At 38.7% G+C, this 21,322-nt stretch overlaps 1 protein-coding gene and 1 pseudogene across 7 annotated transcripts in view; one reads left to right on the top strand and one right to left on the bottom strand.

The window, feature by feature from the left end:
• UBP1 (upstream binding protein 1) overlaps nt 1–21,322 on the top strand; it is a 63,159-nt gene that overhangs the window by 3,103 nt on the left and 38,734 nt on the right. For all 7 annotated transcript variants that reach the window (XR_004960163.1, XR_004960162.1, XM_036267026.1 and 4 more), the window contains exon 2: nt 7,585–7,736. Coding sequence is in view for 5 of the 7 variants with exons in the window: in XM_036267026.1 (XP_036122919.1) it covers nt 7,585–7,736 (152 nt within the window). In the remaining 2 variants the exon portion in view is untranslated. The remainder of the gene's footprint in view (nt 1–7,584; nt 7,737–21,322) is intronic.
• LOC118633490 lies at nt 17,520–18,403 on the bottom strand (annotated as a pseudogene).

Below are 21,322 nucleotides of genomic sequence, written 5' to 3'. Positions count from 1 at the left end.
ATTATTTTTTCATATAGTTAGGGTATCCGTTTGCTCCTCAAAACCTAAGAGGAGCCCTTGAGAGTCTTTGCCTCTTGCCAATTCAAAAGTCTGACTTAAAAATATTTTTGTATTAAATGATATAGGTTGATAGTATTGGGATATGTTGAAGTTAATTTCTGATATTACTTTGCTGCTCATTTTTCCCTCGTTTTGTGTGTGTGCGTTCTTCTGTGTGTACTGTTGTACCACATTTGTATGTACATGAGCTGCTTCAGAATCTAGGGGAAATGAGGCAGGTCATAAAGGGTTTTTTAAACCTTAGTTACAATATCAGGATTCTAGAGATGGATGAAGAGACCTTAGAGAGCCAATAGACCAGTGAGTAAATCTAGGCTCATAGATGTTACAGTGATTAGCCCAAGTGGCCTGTTAGTGGCACTACCATTCCAGATGAAGACTGAGTTCCCACTCACTGAATGGAGGCTGCAACCCTTTATAATTTGAAATCTGGGTCATTCATGTTTCGTGAAATAAGGACCAGCCCAGCCGGTGTGGCTCAGTGGTTGAGCCTCGACCCATGCACCAAGAGGTCAGCCACTTCGATTCTTGGTCAGGGCATATGCCCAGGTTGTGGTCTCTATCCCCAGTGGGGGACGTGCAGGAGACGGCCAGTCTATGTTCTCTCTCATCAGTGTTTCTATCTCTCCCTCTCTCCCTTCCTCTTGCTCTTAAATCAATAAAGGAAAAAAAGAGAAGAAATAAGGACCACATAACTAAATAACTTTAAAAACATAAAACTCATTAAAACTCTTAAGGTCTTTTGAGCCATTGGTAATTTCTTTTCATCTACTGTTCACATGAAGTTTATAATCTGTAGCAAGTTATTTTTCAGGGTTTAGGAAATAATGCAACTTCTTTACACATAAAAACTTTGATATTAAAGTATTTCCTTACAGAGGGCATTGGTCTGAGCCCAGTTAAACTTCCTTATAGTATAAATCTGTTTCGAAACAAAAGTTATACATTACATATTCTGTGGGAGGTGCACCCATAGTTTATAAATAATTTGCTAAGTCAAAACTACTTTCAGGTGGAGACATTTCTTATATTGATTGATAGGTTAAAATGTCAGTTTGCAGGCTGTGAGGTAATGGGAAAATTTCAACTTGATCAGTGTTAAGTTAGTAAAAGATTACTACGGATATGGTTTATTATGTAGCTATTAATAGCAGATGATTTTCTTTTGGTCTCATGCTAAAACAGTGTTCTTGAGTAGGTGACATGCCTTGGAAGTATAGAAAAATTTTAGGATTAGTGAAATTTAAAAACTTTTTTATAGTGATGCCTGAGACTACTTCCAGAAGTGGCAATAATTTCTATAAAACTTCTCATTTCAAAGTTTAAAAATGTTTTTCTGGATTTAATCTTGGCTGGAGTATAGGAAAGAATTTAATAAGTTCCTGATTAAAAACATATTGATTTCAGATGATAGTGTTTGCATTGGTTTTTAAATTTTTTACCTTAAAACAAGGATTGGCAAACCTTTTTTTTTAAAAAAGAAAAAAAAAGGCAGATAGCAAATATTTAAGACTTTCCAGGCCAGAGGGTCCCTATCACACTTTTATATTTGTTTGTTTGTTTGTTTGCAACCCCTTTTAAAAATGTAAAAACTATTCTTAGATCAAGGTTACACAAAGCAGGCTGGCTGGATTTGGCCCTTGGACTGTAGCTTGTGGACCCTGCTGTAAAGGATAGACTAATAATAGGCTTTGATTGCCTTGGGAAAAGATTTGCTGAGTATTGAAATCTTATATTCAAGAAGTAACTTTTATGTAGGCTAAGAACTCTCTCAGCTAATTGACATACATTTTATTGTTTGCCCATAGATTTTTGTGTTCAATTTTAAAAATTACAGTGTCCCCTTCCCCTACTAAAAATGAGATTCAATACTGTTTATATCCTTCAATCAGGGCTGTTTGAAACTTGGCAGTTTATTGATATGGTGTCATAAATTTGATGTTTCATTACAGTGATACCTGTTAGTTTGCCAGGACATACTTAAACGTTTACTATTGGTGGAAATACCATCTGATGCCTCATCTTTGTTTGCTTTAGGTTCTGTGGCTGAATTTAAAAGGAGCTCTTTAATAATTATTTTGCTTGCTTTGGGACATAACTAATAGATGGATATGAAACGGATCTGTGTTGAACCTTGGTGTGTAGTTTTTTTCGTTGAAAACTTTCTGATTTTTTTGGAGTTTGTGAAATTATCTTGAGATATGAAGTAAGGCAGAACTAGTTTTTATTTATCTTTGTTGGTGTTTGAATTTTTTAACATAATTTTTTTGTTGTTGTTAATCCTCACCCAGGATATTTTTTTCATTAATTTTTAGATAGAGTAGAAGGTGTAGAGGAGGAAAAGAGAGAAAGAGAGAGACAGACAGACACGCATGAATTGATTGCCTTCCTCATGACCCCAACCATGACTAGGAATCAACTGGTGACCCCTTGGTCCCCAGCTCTAATCACTGAGCAAAACTGGCCAGGGCTCAACTTAAAAATTTTTTTATTTTTAGCCCTGGCCGGTTTGGCTCAGCGGTTAGAGCATTGGCCTGTGGTCCAGAGAGACCCGGGTTCGGTTCCCGCTAAGAGCACGTACCTCGGTTGCAGTTTGTCCCTGGCCCTGGTTGGGGTTGTGTGAGAGGCAACCACTTGATGTGTCCCTTTCACAACAATGTTTTTTTCTCTCTCTCTCTTCCTTTCTCCCCCCTCCCCCACTCTTTCTGAATAAAAATGGAAAAATGTCCTTGGGTGAGGATAAAAAAAAATTTTTTTTTAAATGATTTTAGGTTTGCAAATTACAAAGACAGTCTAGCAAGTTGACATGAACCTTTTACCAAGCTTCTCCTACTTCCATAACCAGAGTACTTTTTTTTTTTTTTCAATCCTCACCAGAGGATATATTTCAGATAGGGTGGGAGGGAGGGAGAGAGAGAGAAACATCAATTTGAGAGAGACACATCAATTGGTTGCCTCCTGCAGGACCCCGACCAGGGCCGGGGACCAAACCACAACTGAGGTACGTGCCCTTGACCAACATAATCGAACTTGCAGCACTTGGGTCTACCGGGCACTCACCACTGAGCCAAACTGGCTAGGGCTACTTTTTTTGTTGTTGTTAATCATCCTCACCCAAGGATATGTTTTGAGAGAGAGAGAGAGATGGATGAGAGATGAGAGAAACATTAATTGATTGCCTCTTGTACACACCCCGACTGGTATCAAACCCAAAACCTCTTGGTGTATGGGATGATGCTCCAGCCAACTGAGCCACCCGACCAGGGCAAGAGTACATTTTTTTTTTAAAACTTCTTTCTTTCTTTTCTTTTTTTTTTTTTTTAATATGTTTTATTACTTTTTTTAGAGTTAGAGGAAGGGAGAGAGAGAGAGAGAGAGAAACATTGAAGTGAGAGAGATACATTGATTGACAGCCTCCTGCACTACCCCCACTGAGGACCGAGCCTGCAACCTGGGCACGTGCTCTGACCAGGAATCAAACCAGGACTTCTCAGTCCATGGGATGATGATCAGTACACCGAGCCACACCAGCTGGGCCAGAGTACAGTTTTAAAACATGCCATGGTGCAGCACTGTTATATAAAGTACAAGATTTATTTGGTTCACAGGTTTTCATCGATTGTTCATATTGTAATTCAGGTTTCAATCTCGGATGTCATATTGCATTTAGTTTTTGTCTCCTTCAATGACAATTCTTTAGTCTTTCCTTCTCTTTTATGACTGACAATCTTGATATGTAGTGGTTAAAGCTGTTGTTTGTAAACATGTAAAAAATTTTGGAGGCAAAGATAGAATATGCCTGTAAATAGTATTCTATTTTGTTTTTTAAAGGGTCTTTGTCATTTTAGCAGAATGACTTTGAGTAGGACCACTGTTGGTGTCGTTTTTACTAATGTATGGGTTACTTTGTCTCGATTTCAAATTACTTTGTCTCAATCTCTGATTACTTTATCTCCATCTCATTTATGGATTACTTTGTCTCAATCTCAAATTACTTGTCTCTGAATAGAATAGTATGCTGTGTTTTTTTTTTGTAGTCCCTTCATAATCAAGAAATTTAAAAATTAATTTATGCAAAATAAGTTATAAGCCATTATATATTATCGTTTTCTATTTAAAATACTATTTCTCTAATGAAAATATTAGTGAGAAAGTGACATTATCTTATGCTTTTTGCACATCTTTCTAATGTCTAGTTTAGAAAAACAAATTGATTCTCTTATCTCCTATTGGAATATATTTGGTTGACATACATGAAGAAAATCTAGCTTCATGTAGATACGTGTTTGGGAAAAGGAAGATTATTTTAATAGCCTTTTTTAAAAATTTTTTTTATCCTCACCCGAGGACATTTTTCCATTTTTTGTTCAGATAGAGTGGGAGGGAGAGAGAGGAAGAGAGAAAGAGAGAAACATCGATGTGAAGGGACACATCGAGTGGCTGCCACCCGCACGACCAACCAGGGCCGGGGACAAACTGCAACTGAGGTATGTGCCCTTAGCGGGAACCGAACCCAGGTCTCTCTGGACTGCAGGCTGACGTTCCAACCGCTGAGCTAAATAGGCCAGGGCTTAATAGCCCTTTTAAATAATTTTGGAAATTCTTTGATATTATACCAACACTTGACAAGTGGTGGTTTCTTAAAGTAGCAACTTGGAATTGACAACTATGTCAGTGTGCTTTTTGTACTGTTACATTAGAATCAGTTGTCTGTCTTGGACTTTGGCTCTCTTATTCTGCATAATTTTGAAATATGCATGCATTGTTCATTTGAAAACCAATGGTTTCATGAGTTGTGCAGATCTTCTAAATGTTGACACTTTTCACTATGCATTATCAAAAAAGTCACTTTCCTTAATATCACCATCATCTCATCAGAGAAAGCACATGGTGATAGGTTCAGATTTTATCATTGGCAACAGATATCGTGCTTGTAAATGATGGGCTCACTTACTCATTTTTAAAGAAATTTTTGTCAAATACTCAGGTCTGAATAATCATAGTTTGTCAGTTTTTCTTTCAAGTAAAAATGATATTCTGTGAGAGAAACTGCTAGGTCAGCTCACAGATCACAGTTGTATAAAATCTTTTCCTGAGACAACCTTTGTATGTAGGTGTGCAGCAGAAATACATTATACCTACCCAAGGACTAATATATAATAAAATTAATTTTTACATAATGATTTTTAGTATAGTTGGTGCCACTGTCTTGATTCATGCCAAAGCATCAGTAATATGTATATATGTGTGTATGTGTATTTATATATATAATTTTTTTAATCCTGACCGAATTACAACTGAGGTACGTGCCCTTGACCGGAATCAAACCCAAGACACTTTTGTCTGCGGATCAATGCTGTAACCACTGAGCCAAACCAGCCAGGTCGGCACCAGCAGTTTTATCCATCACTCATTTTGTGCCATGAGTACAAATGTCAACAAAGTGAAAAAGGCCAATAATATATTAATCTGAAAATAGGTTTGACTTTCTGGACCCCCTGAAAGAGTTTCAGGTTTCCCAGGATTACAAGGACCACACTTTGAGAATCTCTGATCTAATGTGTGGCTAGAGTTTACATACTAAAAATATTTTCTTCTAAATTAAAAACAAACCCATTATTAGAGCTCATAGAGAAGTTAAGTAGCCTGCCATAGTGTCACTCAACAAATGGTAGAGCTAGTTTTGAAACTCCAGAGCAGGAGTTTGACCCCTGTTTTTTTCTATGGCACCCCTTTGGCTACCTACCAATTAATAATTGGGAAGTCTTCTTAAGGTAGTAGAATATGATCACTCTGGATAGGAAGAATCACTTGGGGGTGATATATATATATATATAAATAAAATTATCAAGATATAAATGAACAGCTTAGTGAATTATGTTTATTCATATATTAATGGTAGGAATGTGAAATGATGCAGCCACTTTGGAAAACAGTTTGACATTTGCTCAAAAAGTAAAATAAACACAGTTACCATATGACTCAGTAATTCTACTCCTAGGTATATAGATGCCCAAGGGAATTAAACATACATATACAAGTGTTCATAGCAGTATTATGCATAATAGCCAAAATTGGAGACAACCCTGATGTCCATGTGATGAATGGGTAAACAAAATGTGGTATATTCATACAATGGAATATCATTCAGCCACGAAAAGGAATGAAGTAATGATACATACTATAACATGGGTGGACCTTGAAAACAAAGAAAAAGAAGCCAGTCTCAAAAAGCCACATGATTCTATTTGCATTAAATGTCCAGTATAGACAATTCCATAGAGAGAAAGTGGATCAGGGTTGGGAGTATGGTGGGGGGAAGGGAACAGTGAGTGACTGCCAATGGGTACAAGATTTCTTTCTGAGATGATGAAAATGTTCTGGAAGTAGTGATGATGACTGCACAACTTTGTGAATACACTAAAAGCCACTGAATTATATGCTTTAAAATTATGCATTTTATAGTATGTAAATGATGTCTCAGCTGTTTTATTTATTCATTTATTTATTTATTTATTTAATAAAGCAAACCAAACACCCATGTGCGTTTAACCTCCCAGGTTAACAGAATATAGACAGTGCCTCAGAAGACCGCCCCCTTCACCTCCATCCCCTTCCCAATCAATGCCCCAAGTTGCTTTTGGGAGAAAAAGTAGCGGCTGTTTTTACTGCTACTGTTTGCTTCTCAGAAGAAGGCATTGTTTTATACTAAGCATGACATCTATGCTTCCAGCACTTGCCAGGCCTTGCAGGAAACTTTCTGTGAAGTACCGTTTTAATCAAATGCTTCTTTGTGATTTCATGGTGCTAATGTGACCTACCTTTGGCAGCAATAATAGTTCCTGCCTTTCAAAACAGGTAGCTATACTCTCGACTTGCTCTTTTTTTTTTTTTTTTTTTTAACAGAAACAGTGAGTTTAACATGTTTAAAGCATTTTTTGAAGTAACTTTTTATTTTATTTTAATTATTTTATTTTATTTTTTATCCTCACCTGAGGACATTTTTCCACTTTTTTATTCAGATAGAGCAGGAGGGAGAGAGAGAGAGAAAAACATCGATGTGAAAGGGACACACTGAGTGGCTGCCACCCGCACGACCCAACCAGCGCCAGGGACAAACCGCAACTGAAGTACATGCCCTTAGCGGGAACGAACTCGGGCCTCTCTGGACCGCATGTGACGCTCTAACCACTGAACCAAACTGGCCAGGGCTGAAGTAACTTTTTTTAAAGCGCCATTTTGTTGCTATCCTGGTCTCTTTATCAGTAGCATGGACTTTATCAACTATTAAATACGTCTTATTTTATCTGCCTAATCATAGTCACCTCCCTTCTCCACCCAGCCACACTAGAGATACAGGTTTAATGTTATCACTTGAGGGAGCCAGATTAGCATTAATAGTTCTTGTATTCTACATATCATTTTTGAGCTGAGATTTTAAAAGAAACTATCCCTAAATGTTTTCATATTCTTTTAAATATTTTAAACTCAAAGTAAGGTCATTGTTGATTTTTTGCTTTTCAGTGATGTCTTGGCATTGCCCATTTTCAAGCAGGAAGATTCCAGCCTTCCATTGGATGATGAAACTAAAAACCCGCCCTTTCAGTATGTGATGTGTGCTGCAACGTCTCCAGCAGTAAAACTGCACGATGAAACGCTCACTTACCTGAACCAAGGTTAGTATGGCTATGTCATATTTTGATGCTATAATTTACGAGCATCCTAAATGAAAGTTTTGACATTACAGCCTTTATTCCTGGCAGTAATTTTGAGTTCCGTTTTTTTCCCTTTAAGTTTTATAACTGTCGTTCACAAAAATTGTAGAAATTTTGCCGTGAGCCGACAAAGTTATAGTTTGTAGAAACTGATTTGCATAAAGAGGACCTGTGGAACAAGATTTATTATAGGGTTTTTCAGATAAAATCTAGAGGAGCAAGTAAGAAAGGATGCCGGTTATTTTTAGTAATAGTGGTTTCAATGTGGAACTTGAGTATGAATCAGAAGTCCAGCTAGCAGGGAACCTGGGACTCAGGCATGAAGCAGGTTTGTGCTGAAAATAGATATATAACCTGTACCAAGATGGAGACTGGCTAAAATAAGTCACGTGAAATTTTGTCTACCCATATCTTGTTTATACTTTTTGATAATATTATATTTTTGTGATAGAAAGTGAGAGTGAGCAGATTGGAAGCGAGAGGTGTGGCAGGGTAGAATTCACCATTGGGAAGTGCGAGGGATTTTTCAGGTGCTCTTAGCAGTTTGGGCACAGGCCAATGTGACTTAACAGTGTGAGCAAAAGCACTTTGTTATGCAGAAATTAATTTGTTGGACACATATACTGAAAGTGTGTTAAGTTCTTATTTCTTAAAAAAGTGACTATTTTGTTATAAAAATAGGACTTACTCACTGTAGCAAAATTAGGAAATACGTCAAGGCATAAAGCTGAAAAGCGACTGCAGTTGCACCTCTTCAAGATAACTAACGTTTAGGCATCGTTCTTTGTGTGTATATCTATTTTACTTTTTTTTAAAATTGGAATTAACATCTATTCACTTGAGAGTATGTCATGTTTATTTATTTGTCATCAAATAGAATCTTTTAATTCCTTGAACTGTTGGAAAGAGCTATAGACTTCAGACTACTTGTGATTAACATTCAGAAGTGTAAAAGAATAGCTTATTTCTAACTTTTCATTTCAAATATAGGTTTAGAATGAGGTTTTACTTCAGGTAGTTCTTTCTGTAGCACCTATGGCCATACCCTACCTTTGTTGTTCATGTTGATTTAGTATAATGTTGAATTAGTATTTGTTTAGGTAAGCATTCAGTTATTTGAGACTTAAGTTTCATATTTGAAAGAACCTTAAGAGTTTATATGTAATGTGTTTTAGACATAAAACTATCAGAAGAAACAATGTGGGGGCAAGGATATTCACTGTAGCTTTATTTCTAATGACAAAAAAAGGAAATAACGGGAATTTTTCTCACTTGGGGAATGGTTCAATAAGTCTGTTAAATGCAAATCGTGGGATAAGTGAGCGTGCGTGCACACGCCTAAAGGAATGTGTCGGGCTCTGGCCGGTTTGGCTCAGTGGTTAGAGCGTCGGCCTGCAGTCTGGAGAGATGCGGGTTCGGTTCCCGCTAAGGGCATGTACCTCGGTTGCAGTTTGTCCCCGGCCCTGGTTGGGTCGTGCCGGTGGCAACCACTCGATGTGTCCCTTTCACATTGATGTTTCTGTCTCTCTTCCTCTTTCTCCCTCCCATTCTATATGAACAAAAAATGGAAAAATGTCCTCGGGTGAGGATAAAAAAAAAAAAAAATTAAAAAAAAAAAATAAAGGAATGTGTTGGATCTGTCAATCTGGTGAAAATATCCATAATTTATCACTATTATTAGTAAGCCAGATAAAGATTGTTTATATTGACAAAAGTTGCAATCTATTATCTGTAGTGATGATTATTAGACTGACATTTATTGAGTGCTTAAATTAATTGAAGTATATATACTGTAGTGTGCACATGTCCTAAGTGTACAGCTCAATGAATTTTTACATTTATTATTCCCTTGGAACTACTACCTATGTCCAATATTTCCAGCATGCTCCCTTGTGTCCTCCTCCCAGGTGATACTCTAGCTTGACAGTAATCCATATAATAAAGGCAGGTGGTTTTCTGCACTTGACTCTGCTCACTGCAGTATTAATGATGAGTATTTTCTGATTGTAGAATTGTGTTAATTTATCTCTTACTGTCTCCCAGTCTTTTAAGGAAAAAAGTGGATAAGTGAACTACATATGTAGATATATTTTTTTAAACTACAGGGTGGGGCAAAAAGTTGGTTTACAGTTGTGAAACAATTTATTGTATTATTATATATCAATTATTGTATTATCCATATGAACAACTGTAAACCTACTTTTGCCTCACCCTGTATATTTCAACAATTAGTAAGAATGCATTCAAGTAATCATAAAGGAATTCTACTTTTACATTCCTTTTTAAAGAAGTTATACATTTAATGCTTATATGAGTATCAAATATACATATTACAACGTGTATAGTTCTTTCACAGACTTGTCTCCTGGTATTTATCACTTTGACAAAAGGTCCTGAATCCAATCAAGATTTCTCATGAATTTCCTAAAATTGTTTTCAAATTTTTTATAAATGTACATTTTTCTAAGGAGGAGTGTGGCCCCACAGTTCTTTCTAGATTCAGGCAAGGTTTGGACCTGCTTCAGATGCTGCTGAGTATCTTTCATCTGACCTCTTTTAAACTGATAAAGCAAACAGTTCCGGACTTAAGCAGAGTATCTTCAGCTGATTGGGCTAACTTTTCAAAAGGAAACATTCTCAGTAGTGTGTATGCAGTTTTAATTTTTTTGCAGAATGCTTTTCTGCAATATAGTGTAAAGAGAATCAGGCATACATATGTAAAATAAGATTTAGGCTCGACTAGTTTTATCCAGGAATTGCAGTAAAACCCCATGAATATTGTTTTAGTTGGAGTGACATTGCCATGGAAAGTTCTTACAAAGTACACCTTAGGGACACCATTTTAGTCATATCTGCATCAGCTTTGATGGCAATGACTTAAGTATTGACATAATTTACTTTTTATTCTTTTCTGTTTTTAGGAATCAGATTGTGATTCAGTTTTACTGCTCATGAATCAATTTTCTTTATATTCAAATGAACTCTTCAGCTCCACCAGGGAAAATGACTTAAAATGGCAGTGTTGCCTTGCTTATCAAAACAAGATGCTAACTTGAAGGTATTAGATAGGGCACTTGAAGTTGTCATTCATCAATACAGATTTCATTCTTTTTAAGCTTCTACATCTGAGTTTACCTGCATTTATTCTAATAAATGAGAGAAATTAAGCAGTCAGTTTTTTTTCTACAGTCAGAAGCTGTATAACAATTTACTGACATCATAGCTGTCATAATGTAGTGCACTGGATTACTCACGTGTTTGGGGTGAAGCTGGTGTAAACCCATCTGTGCTGCAGTATTATAGCACTCACAATTATGTACAGTATATAATACGTGAAATGATAATAAATGACCTTCTAGTTTACATATTTTTATCATTATTTTAGTGTACTCTTTCTGCTTATTAAAAGATGTTTGCTGTAAAACAGTGTGTTGTGTTACCCTGGCAGCAGCCTCACACCTCTCATGTTTACTGTGTCTCTTGATTGCATCATTTTCTCTTGTGTTTGATTTAATCTCACGTTGTTTTGTTCATCATAGCCCCTATATACAGGATTTACTACTAATGTTGCCAATAAGAGGCCACTTCAAGTGATTGGCCTCGAAATGAAAATAAAACTGATTAAAGACTATGGAAGGTGAAAATCAGTGATGGTTATTGCTCATCAGTCAGACCTGTCTCATTTCACCATAGCTGCCATCTTGAAAAACAAAAAGTGACAGGAGCTGTTAAAGGACCTGCTTCATTGAAGGCAGTGAGACTAGCAAAATTCCAGAAGGGTCTATATCAGACACGGAAAAACTTCTCATGACTTGGATTGAAGACCAGGAACAGAAGCATATCCCTCTCAGTACCATAATGGTCATGGCCAAAGCAAAAAGTTTATTTGCAACATTGAAAGAAAAGGGTGGACCCAACTACAATGCTTAATTTACTGCTTACTCCAGTCTAGATGGTTTAAATGATATAAAAATAATTATTTATTACATAATGTGAAAGTGAGTTTGAGTATACAAGTGCTGATGTGAAGGCAGCTAAATAATTAGAAACTAAAGTTGATTGTGGAGGAAAATTACTTGCTAGAGCAAATATTCATTTTGGATAAAACTTTCATATTCTGGAAACATGCCTGAAAGGACTTTCATCCATTAGGAGGCCAAATCATTGCCAGATTTTGGGATAACAGTCTAGCTGAGGGGCCATGTTGCAGGCTACAAACTGAAACCCTTTGTGATCTGGCACAGTGAGAATCCCAGGACCTTCAAGCATAGCAGTAAGCACACACTACCAGTGTACTGCAGGAGCAATAAGAAGTCATGAATGGCCCTGGCCGGTTTGGCTCAGCGATTAGAGTGTCAGCCTGCGGTCCAGAGAGACCCGGGTTCGGTTCCCACTGAGGGCACGTACCTCGGTTGCAGTTTGCCCCCGGCCCTGGTTGGTCGTGCGGGTGGCAGCCACTCGATGTGTCCCTTTCATGTCAATGTTTCTCTCTCTCTCTCTTCCTCTCTCTCCCTCCCACTCTATCTGAACAAAAAATGGAAAAAATGTCCTTGAGTGAGGATAAGAAAAAAGACAGTATAGAAGAAAAAAAAAAGAAGTCATGAATGACCCAGGTTCTCTTCTAAGATATCATCCTGCATTGCTAAGCCAGCAAAATGGAGACATAACTATTTAAAAGATAACACACCTTTTAATATTTTGCTTATTGTTGATAATACTTCTAGACATCTTCCTTTTGGTGATCTTCATCCCAGTATCAAAATTGAATTTCAATCTCCAAACACCACCTTTTTGCTCCAACCAATGGATGAAGGAATTATAGCACCAGTTAAGATCTAGTACTCGAGGAGGATCTTTTTTTCTGGGCTATCAGTATAACTGGTGCAGTTCTGGAAGGATTGTAATACCTTTGCCTGTAGCAAGAATCTTGTTTGGGGTGATGTCACCAAACAGTATATGAATGGCATCTGGAAGAAGATACTCAAGATTGTCCATGACTTCATAGGGTTTGCCAAGGATGAGGAGGTTACAAGAATCAACAAGACTGTTTGTGATGGCAAACAGCTTTAACTTGGGTGTGGATGGGGATGACATTGAAGAGCCCCTAGAGGTGCTGTTCCTGAGGAATTGAGTAATAAGTTGGAACTGGAACAGGAATGCATAACTGAAGAAGTGGCGAAAGAAAAGGAAACTGCAGGAGCAAAAGAACCCCCAAGAAAATGCAAAGAAGCTTTTGTGGACCTCAACAAACTCCTTTAAAAGTTTGAAAACCTGGAACCCAACACTGAAAGGGTTTCATTAATAGAGAGGATTATTCATGGTGCAATTTCGGCTTACAAACATCTATGGTGAAAAAAGAAACAAATCAAGCAAACCACCGTGGATATATTTCTATAGAGTGACACCTTCTCGAGAAGAGCCTCAGGCAGGTCCTTCAGGAGGTATTTCAGAAGAAGTGTGTCATCATAGGAGGTGACAGCTCCTTGTGTGTTACTGCCACCAAAGACCTTCCAGTGGGACGAGTCGTTGAGGAGGAAGACAGTGATATTGACTATCCTGACTCTGTGTCTTTGTTTTTTTAATTAACAAATTTAGGCTTAGGCTAGATTTTATTTACTAAAGATTAATCTTAGACCACATGAACTTGAAAAACATTTGGGTTAGTTTCTATATTTCTGAGAATTTTAGAATGCCTAATCCCTACAAGTGCTTGCCATTAAATTAATTTTAACAGTACCTCTGGAGGTATAAAATTATCTCACATTTACAAAGCAGCACATTTACAAAGCAGAGACCCTCTAGCCATAGGAAAAACTCTCTAGTTTATAAAAGAATAATTGGATTCGAATTTTTCCCTGAAGGTATTTATAATTTATATCTGTTTTTGACAAGTCAAGTTCCAAATGACCTTCTCCCTTTTAAAATTACAGCCATTTTTTAATACCTCGAAGAATTAAATGGACCCTAAATGACGTCATAGGTTGATCTATTTATCTAAATCTTTTTGAAGCTTCAAGAGACCAATCAAATATGTTTTCCATTTATTCTGCCTAATTTTATAGATGGATTTTTCTAATTGTATGCACAAAAAATAAAAGTATTAACCAAATACTGGGAAGCACGATTTCCCATGTTAATTTTGAGCTCTCTAGAATCTGAACAAACTTCTAGGGGAAACCCCAGCCTTTACATTCATTTTTCTAGACAAGTCAATGCAGTGAATATCCCTATGAGACTGCTTTACACCCTAGAGGAAGTTTTTCCTCAGACAACCCCACAGATATTCTTAATCACTTAAGAATACCCGAGCAAGGGCCAGAAAGAGCCATAACCTTGACGTTTTCCAAGGCATGGTCCCCTCTCTCAGGGTGAACCCAGGGGGCCCTGCCCTTCCTGGGGCTCCCGCGGCTTCTCCAGGATCAGCTGGCTACCACACTGGACGACAGCTGGTGCCCTCTCCACCCCACTGACTATTCAGGTAGGGCAGCAAGTGTCCTTTCTCTTTCAGAGCTGAAGAGGGTTCAGTCTCATTTAACCGGCAAAGATTCTGTTCAGACTCTTAGTAAGCAATCCAATTAAAAACCAAAATTAAAAGCAGAAACCCTTTTCCCCTCCCTTTTCCTGGGTTATCTCAACTCTGTCCACCTCAAGGATTTTCAGAGAACAGCTCAAATTAAGTCATTGGCTGCTACTTAAAGCAAGGAGGCCCAGAATTTCAAGAGAAACTGATCCAACTTCACCTGAAGTGAAATGGGGCAGGTGGGGCACAATGGGCACTTGTTTGTACTGGGCACCAGGTCCAGGTCTGCAGTGTGGTCCTGGGTGGGCTTCTTTAGAATCCTACCAGTTATGCCAAGTAAATGTCAGTGTAGCCCTGGCTGGTTTGGCTCAGCGGTTAGAGTGTCAGCCCTCGGACCAATGAATCCTGGGTTCAGTTCTGGCCAAGGGGGCACGTACCTCGGTTGTGGTTCTCCCCGGCCCCGGTTGTGGCCCTGGTTGGGGTCGTCTGGGAGGCGGGCACTGGATGTGTCCCTTTCACATGATGTATGTTTCTTTCCCCCTCTCCCGCTCACCCTCTCTTTTCCTCCCTCCTTCTCTCTCCCTCTCTCCCACTCTGAACGAAAATGGAAAAATGTCCTTGGGTGAGGATAAAAAAAAAATGTCAACGTAAGAACATTCAAACCTGTAGAGAATTTTTATAACACTTTATTTGAGCCAAACTGACGACGTATGCCAGGGAGCAAGATCTCAAATATTCCTTTTGTGTCTTTGTTAAAAAGTTTAAAAAGTAAAAAATTAATTTAAAATGACTAAAAAGCTTATAAAGATATAAAAAAGTATTTTTGTACAGCTTTAGACAATGTATTTGTGTTTTAAATAAGCTAAGTGTTATCACAAAAGAATCAAAAGGTTAAAAAAAAGTGTCTTGCCCTGGCCAGATTGGCTCAGTAGTTAGAGTGTCGGCCCCAGAGACCCGGGTTCAGTTCCCGCTAAGGGTACGTACCTTGGTTGCAGTTTGTCCCCGGCCCCAGTTGGGGTTGTGTGGGAAGCAGCCACCCGATGTGTCCTTTTCATGTCTATGTTTCTCTCTCTCCCTCCCTCCTACTCTATCTGAACAAAAATGGAAAAATGTTCTCAGGTAAGGATAAAAAAAAATTGTCTGGCTGGTATGGCTCAGTGATTGAACATCGACCCATGCACCAAGAGGTCACCGGTTCAGTTCCTGATTAAGACACATGCCCAGGTTGTGGGCCTGATCCCAGTGGGGGGCATGCAGGAGGCAGCCAGTCGACGTTCTCTCTCATCGATGTTTCTCTCTCTCCCCCCCTTCCTCTCTCTCTAAAATCATTAATGGAAATACATTTTTAAAGGGTTAATAAAAAGTTTATAAAATAAAAATGTTATAGTAAGTTAAGGTTAACTTTTTTTTTTTAACCTCACCCAAGGACATTTTTGCATTTACCTTTAGATAAAGCGGAAGAGAGAGAGAGAGAGACATTGACGTGAGAGAGACACATTGAGTGGTTGCCACCCACACGACCCCAACCGGGGCCTGGGACAAACTGCAACCGAGGTATGTACCCTTAGCGGGAACCAAACCTGGGACTCTCTGGTCTGTGTGCTGATGCTCTAACCGCTGAGCCAAACCAGCCAGGGCTAAGGTTAACTTTTAATTAAAGAAAAAAAAATTTAATAAACCTACATAGCCTAAGTGTACAGTATTTTTAAAGCCTACAGTAGTGTAAAATAAGGTGTTCGTGCCCTGGCCGGTTTGGCTCAGCGGTTAGAGCATCGGCCTGCAGTCCGGAGAGACCCGGGTTCGGTTCCCGCTAAGGGCATGTACCTTGGTTGCAGTTTGTCCCCGGCCCTGGTTGGTTGTGCGGGTGGGGACCACTCGATGTGTCCCTTTCACATCGATGTTTCTCTCTCTCTCTGTTCCTCTCTCTCCCTCCCACTCTATCTGAACAAAGAATGGAAAAATGTCCTCGAGTGAGGATGATTAAAAAAAATAAATAAATAAAATAAGGTGTTCGTATTCACTTACCGCTCACTCAGCCACACACTCAGAGCTACTTCCAATCTCATCGTAGGTGCCATATACAGGGACCATTTTTAATCTTATCTTTTTTAAGTTAATATTTATTTATGTGTTTATTTATTTATTTTAGAGAGGAAGGAATAGGAAGAGAGAGAGAGAAACATTGATGAGAGAGAACATCGATTGGCCATCTCCTGCACTGGGGATTGGGCCCACAACCTGGGCATGTGCCCTGACTGGGAATCAACTGGCAACCTCTTGGTGCATGGGTCAACGCTCAACCACTGAGTCACATTGGCCAGGCCGTTTTTAATCTTTTAGACCATAATTTTACTTTGTCTCTTCTATGTTTAGATGTGTATAGATACAAAAATGCCATTGTGTTATAATTGCCTGTAGTAGTAAGTACAGTAGCATGTTGTACAGGTTTGTAGCCTAGGTGTGTAGTAGACTATACCATGTAGCATAGGTGTTTAATAGACTATCTGTCTAGGTTTGTGTAGTAAACACTGATGTTTGCCTGACGAAATTGCCTAACAATGCATTTCTCAGAACATATTCCCATTGTTAAGCAACATGATTGTACTTGAAAATAACAGTGATCATTAACAAAAGCATAATTATACCTAATTTATGATGATATTAAAGCTTTATAGTAATTTTTCCTTCCAGTTATCTAGATTATTGACCATGCTTTTTTTTTTTACCACAAAAGTTGTGTTTTTATTTATGTGACTTATTATGAAGTAAGTTTTATATACTTGAGACTGAAAACTGAAGCTGCTTTTCCCACAAAATAATTGACAAATCATCACATTTTTAGTTCTTTCATGATAGAGTAACATTAAGTCATTTTTACAAAATAAGATGGCAATTTAAAGCTGATTTTTAGCCCTTATAAATCAGTAAATATATGAAAAATCTTATTACGAGCAAACACGCAAAACACCAGTGAAAGTGAAACTTGAGTGAACCTTGCTGAGATAATCGAAAATCTTTTTCCATAGGTTTACTTTTTACTCACATGGTGTGTGGTTGGCCTAACATGGACCATCAGCCACTTCAGCAACCAGAAGCTCTTTCGTTTCTATTTGATTTTTTCCCTAGAAAACCAGTCTACGGAATAAGTGAGAGCAGTCGGAAGTCCGCACGGGGCCAGTTTCAGTGTGCTGGCTCGTTCCCGTGCCTGTAGTTCGCAGACCACTTCATTTAGCCACTCGGGGAGAATTTATGTTCTTGTCCACTTGGTTCAGAATTAGTGTCCCATTTTTTAATTTTCCAACCTGTCCAATCCGACCACTTGACAAAATACTAGGAGCTGATTTCTTCTTTTTGGATTGCCTGTCTTCCTGCCCTTTCCTCTTATTGAAAATATCTGTGTCTTGGGGCCATTCTCTTTTCTTCTTCCTTTGCTGCCTTTTTCTCTTTGATCTGCTCCTGCAAATCCTTGTAATTCACATAACACTGTTTGGGAGGCTGTGCACCCAGCATAACCGTGCGTTCCCATTCCGGGCCGCTTTCCTGTTCCGTAACCCGTGATCCCAAACTGGTGCACCTCCAGCCGAGCTTTTTCTACGTTAAATTCTTCGTATATTCACTTCTTTCTCAAGGATACTAGTTTTGGCTTTTGTGTTCTCGTCTTGATCTGTTTTGGCATCTCGTATGGCATCTGTTGTCTTATTTCTGCTGTGGGATTCAGCCACTTCTGCTGGTTCGTCCTTGGTCAAGGGAGAGGGAGATGCTCAGTATGGAGGACTTGTGGTCCCACAGGGGCGCAGTGCGGCTCTTCCAGCTCCAAGAAGCAGCTCGAAGCACCAGTCCTCTGGCCTCTTCCCAGAGAACCAGGTGGGGGAGCGGGCTCGGCCCTCAGTGCCACTGGAGTCCCCACGTTTCTTGTCTTGTTTAACCTTTTCTTTCTGATCCTTTTCTCTTCTTCATCTTCTGTCTCTTCAAAGTCATAGAGGTTCTGAAGCACAGCGTCCAGAAGCTGACATGGGGGGAGGGGACCCCAGCCCCTGCTCCTAGGCCATTGGGCTGGACTCCGCAGGACCACCCGGAGCCGGTGGGATGTGAGTGCACGGCCAACCATGCTTTTTATGAAGTTTTTAAACCCAGAGTTTTCTGATTTCCAAATTTTATTTTCTTAACTCGACTAGCATTTTTCCAGTGTTTTCTAAGTTTTATTTAATTACAACTTTCTAAATTTAGCATTTAAAATAGATGATGTATATACATGGTTAAAAATCGAAAAGGTATGAAAGGGTATACAATAAAAAGTCTTCTTTCTCTGTATCTCAGTTATCGATTCTGCTCATCTCAGCCACTAAATTAGAACCGTTTTTTCCTAATGTTTTATGACAGTCTTTGTATAACAAAAATATTGTATAGTTACTGTTTTATTGAGTTTATTCCAATAAGCTTATTTGTTCATATAATAAGAGAATTATATGCATAAGTCTGCTTGTGGTGAATGTAATGGTTTTGTCACTAATGGATTAAATTTAAGAGAGAATTTCCATCGCTAAGGTGATGCCTGGTAGAAGCTATCATACACAGTTGCCAATGAATGCTTAAGATATATGTACCTCTGCTGCATATTGGATGTCCTTATGCACATTATTTAGCTACCTTTTTGTTCCTTTTCATTGTTTCAATTTGTTATAGTGAGTAGTGATTATGAGCAGCAGTCTCTAGAGGTGGGCTGCCTGTGTTTACATCCCATTTCACCACTTGCTAGTCTAGGCAAGTTTCTTCATTTAATATCCCCACATAAGGTTGAGAATTAAATTGAGTAATATATAATGCTGGCCAGCACAGCATGAGCCTTTGCTGCTGTTAGTATTATTAATAACTGCGTAGTTTTATTCCTGATTATATTTAGACAATGTATTTAGACATTGGTTGATGTATTAGTTTCCTGTTGTAGCCAGATGAGCACTTTATTTAAATTTTTTTTTCTTTATTGATTTTAGAGAGAGACAAAGAGAGCGGAGAGAGAGAGAGATAGAAACATCAATGAGAGAGAACATCGATTGGCTGCCTCCTGCATTCCCCCCACTGGGGATTAGGCCCACAAGCTGAGCATGTGCCCTGACCAGGAATCAAACCGGTGACCCTCTTGGTGCATGGGTCGACATTCAACCACTGAGCCACAAGGGCTGGACAAGATGAGCCCTTTTTACAAATGGTTGGGACGCAACCCTGGGGCTAGATACCTGTGTAATGACTCAGTAAGTTTGCCAGGTTTGTTGGAAAATGTGATTATAATCTTTTAAGTAAACCTGTAACAGTCAGAGTTTTGAACTATAGATATAACCTGTTTACACTGCTTAGCAACTGGTAGGCAGAATAATGGTTCCCCAAAGATGTCTACGTCTTAATCCCCAGAATCTGTGATTGTATAGCCAAAAGAGATTTTGCAAATGCAATTAAGATTGTTGAGATGGAGAGACTATTCTCGGTTATGAAGGTGAGTGGAGTAAAATCTGAAATCACAAGGGTCCTTAAAACTGAAAGAAGCAGGCAGGAGAGGCAGGAGATACTGAGAGCTCTGAAGATGCTGTGTGCAGCTGGCTTTAAACATGGAAGAAGGGGCCTGAGTCAAGGGTCGTAGGTCACATCAAGAAGTAGAGAAAGGCAAGGATATAGACTCTCCCCTAGAGTCTCCAGAAGGAACACAGCCCTGCCAACAGCCTCTTTTTGTCTATCTGTTTTTAACCCAGTAAGACCCATTTTGGACTTCTGAATTCCCAAACTACATAATAATAAATGTATATGGTTTTAAGCCACTAATTTTGTGGGAAGTTGTTATAGCAGCAATAGGAAACTAATACATCAACCAAAGCAAATGTGTACTAACTAGGTGGATGACCTCCAAAGTGGTGCAGGATGAACCACGGTTATGTGCATCAGAGCTGTTTCCATAGGGTGGCCATCATGTTCTCTCAAATATGAGACAAAGACACTCTGCATCCTACAGTACTGACTCCTGGCTTATCTCTGAAGGCTCTGTCAAAACTGGGTCTTGAAATGGGCATCTAAGGAACCCTGAGCCCTTGCTTGTGTGTATAAAATGTGTGCGTAATTAATATTCAAATATATGGACCATGCACACATGCGTAATGAATATATGTGTGGACATAAGTGTATTTGTGGAGCATACAGAGTAATGGCGTGAGAGCTGTCCTAGACTGCTGCATGATTTACAGTCCTGTCAGACATGTGATTTCAGTGAACTTTGGTTACTTGTAAGGGAATTAAACAGCTTCAGTTCTTAATTTTAACGCAATTAAATAGTTTGAACTGAAAAGGACTTTTGAAATCTTATTACCTATAATACTGTACAGGGTCTCATATAACATTGTATTAAATGAATATTATGCAAACTTGTAATCAGCCATTCCAAATCAGGCCAGTTTTCTCTTTGGAAGAATGCTTATCGTAACATCCTACAGTATTTGTTCAGCTTCTGAGAAAAGATGGTTAATTCTTAGCATTTTACTCAGTGCTTTCTGAGTATTAAGTTATCCCCAGGAGAAGGTCCTGAATGCTTCATGTGGAAATAGTATTGACTGACTGGATATTTGTAGCTTCTCCAACTTCACGCATTGGGACCACCTGGAGGGCTTGTTAAAATGTGGTTGCTGGACCCCATAGAGTTTCTGATTCAGTAGGTCTGGAGCAGGGCTGGAGAATTTGCAGTTCTGACATGTTTCCATGTTATACTGATGTTGCTAGTTTGGGGACCATGCTGAATTTTTTTGCGCATTCAGGCAACTAAGAGCTTCCCCTCACCACCGCCTTTTACAGATGGATTTCCTCAGAGGAGGGTTGGCACATAGCAGGGGCTATGCACCATTCTTTGGCCATAGCTTGGTCACTCCTCGTAACCTCCCCTTAAAGTTCATTGCTTACTTTCTGCCATCTGGGCAGCTATACTGAAGAATATTTGTCATTGTGTAACACAAAGGGAAAAAAGTAAATTCTGTGTAGTCTTAACTTCATTAGT

Source organism: Molossus molossus, unplaced genomic scaffold, assembly GCF_014108415.1.
Source record: "Molossus molossus isolate mMolMol1 unplaced genomic scaffold, mMolMol1.p scaffold_m16_p_18, whole genome shotgun sequence".
Taxonomy (NCBI): domain Eukaryota; kingdom Metazoa; phylum Chordata; class Mammalia; order Chiroptera; family Molossidae; genus Molossus; species Molossus molossus.
This window is presented reverse-complemented; position numbering and strand designations above follow the sequence as displayed.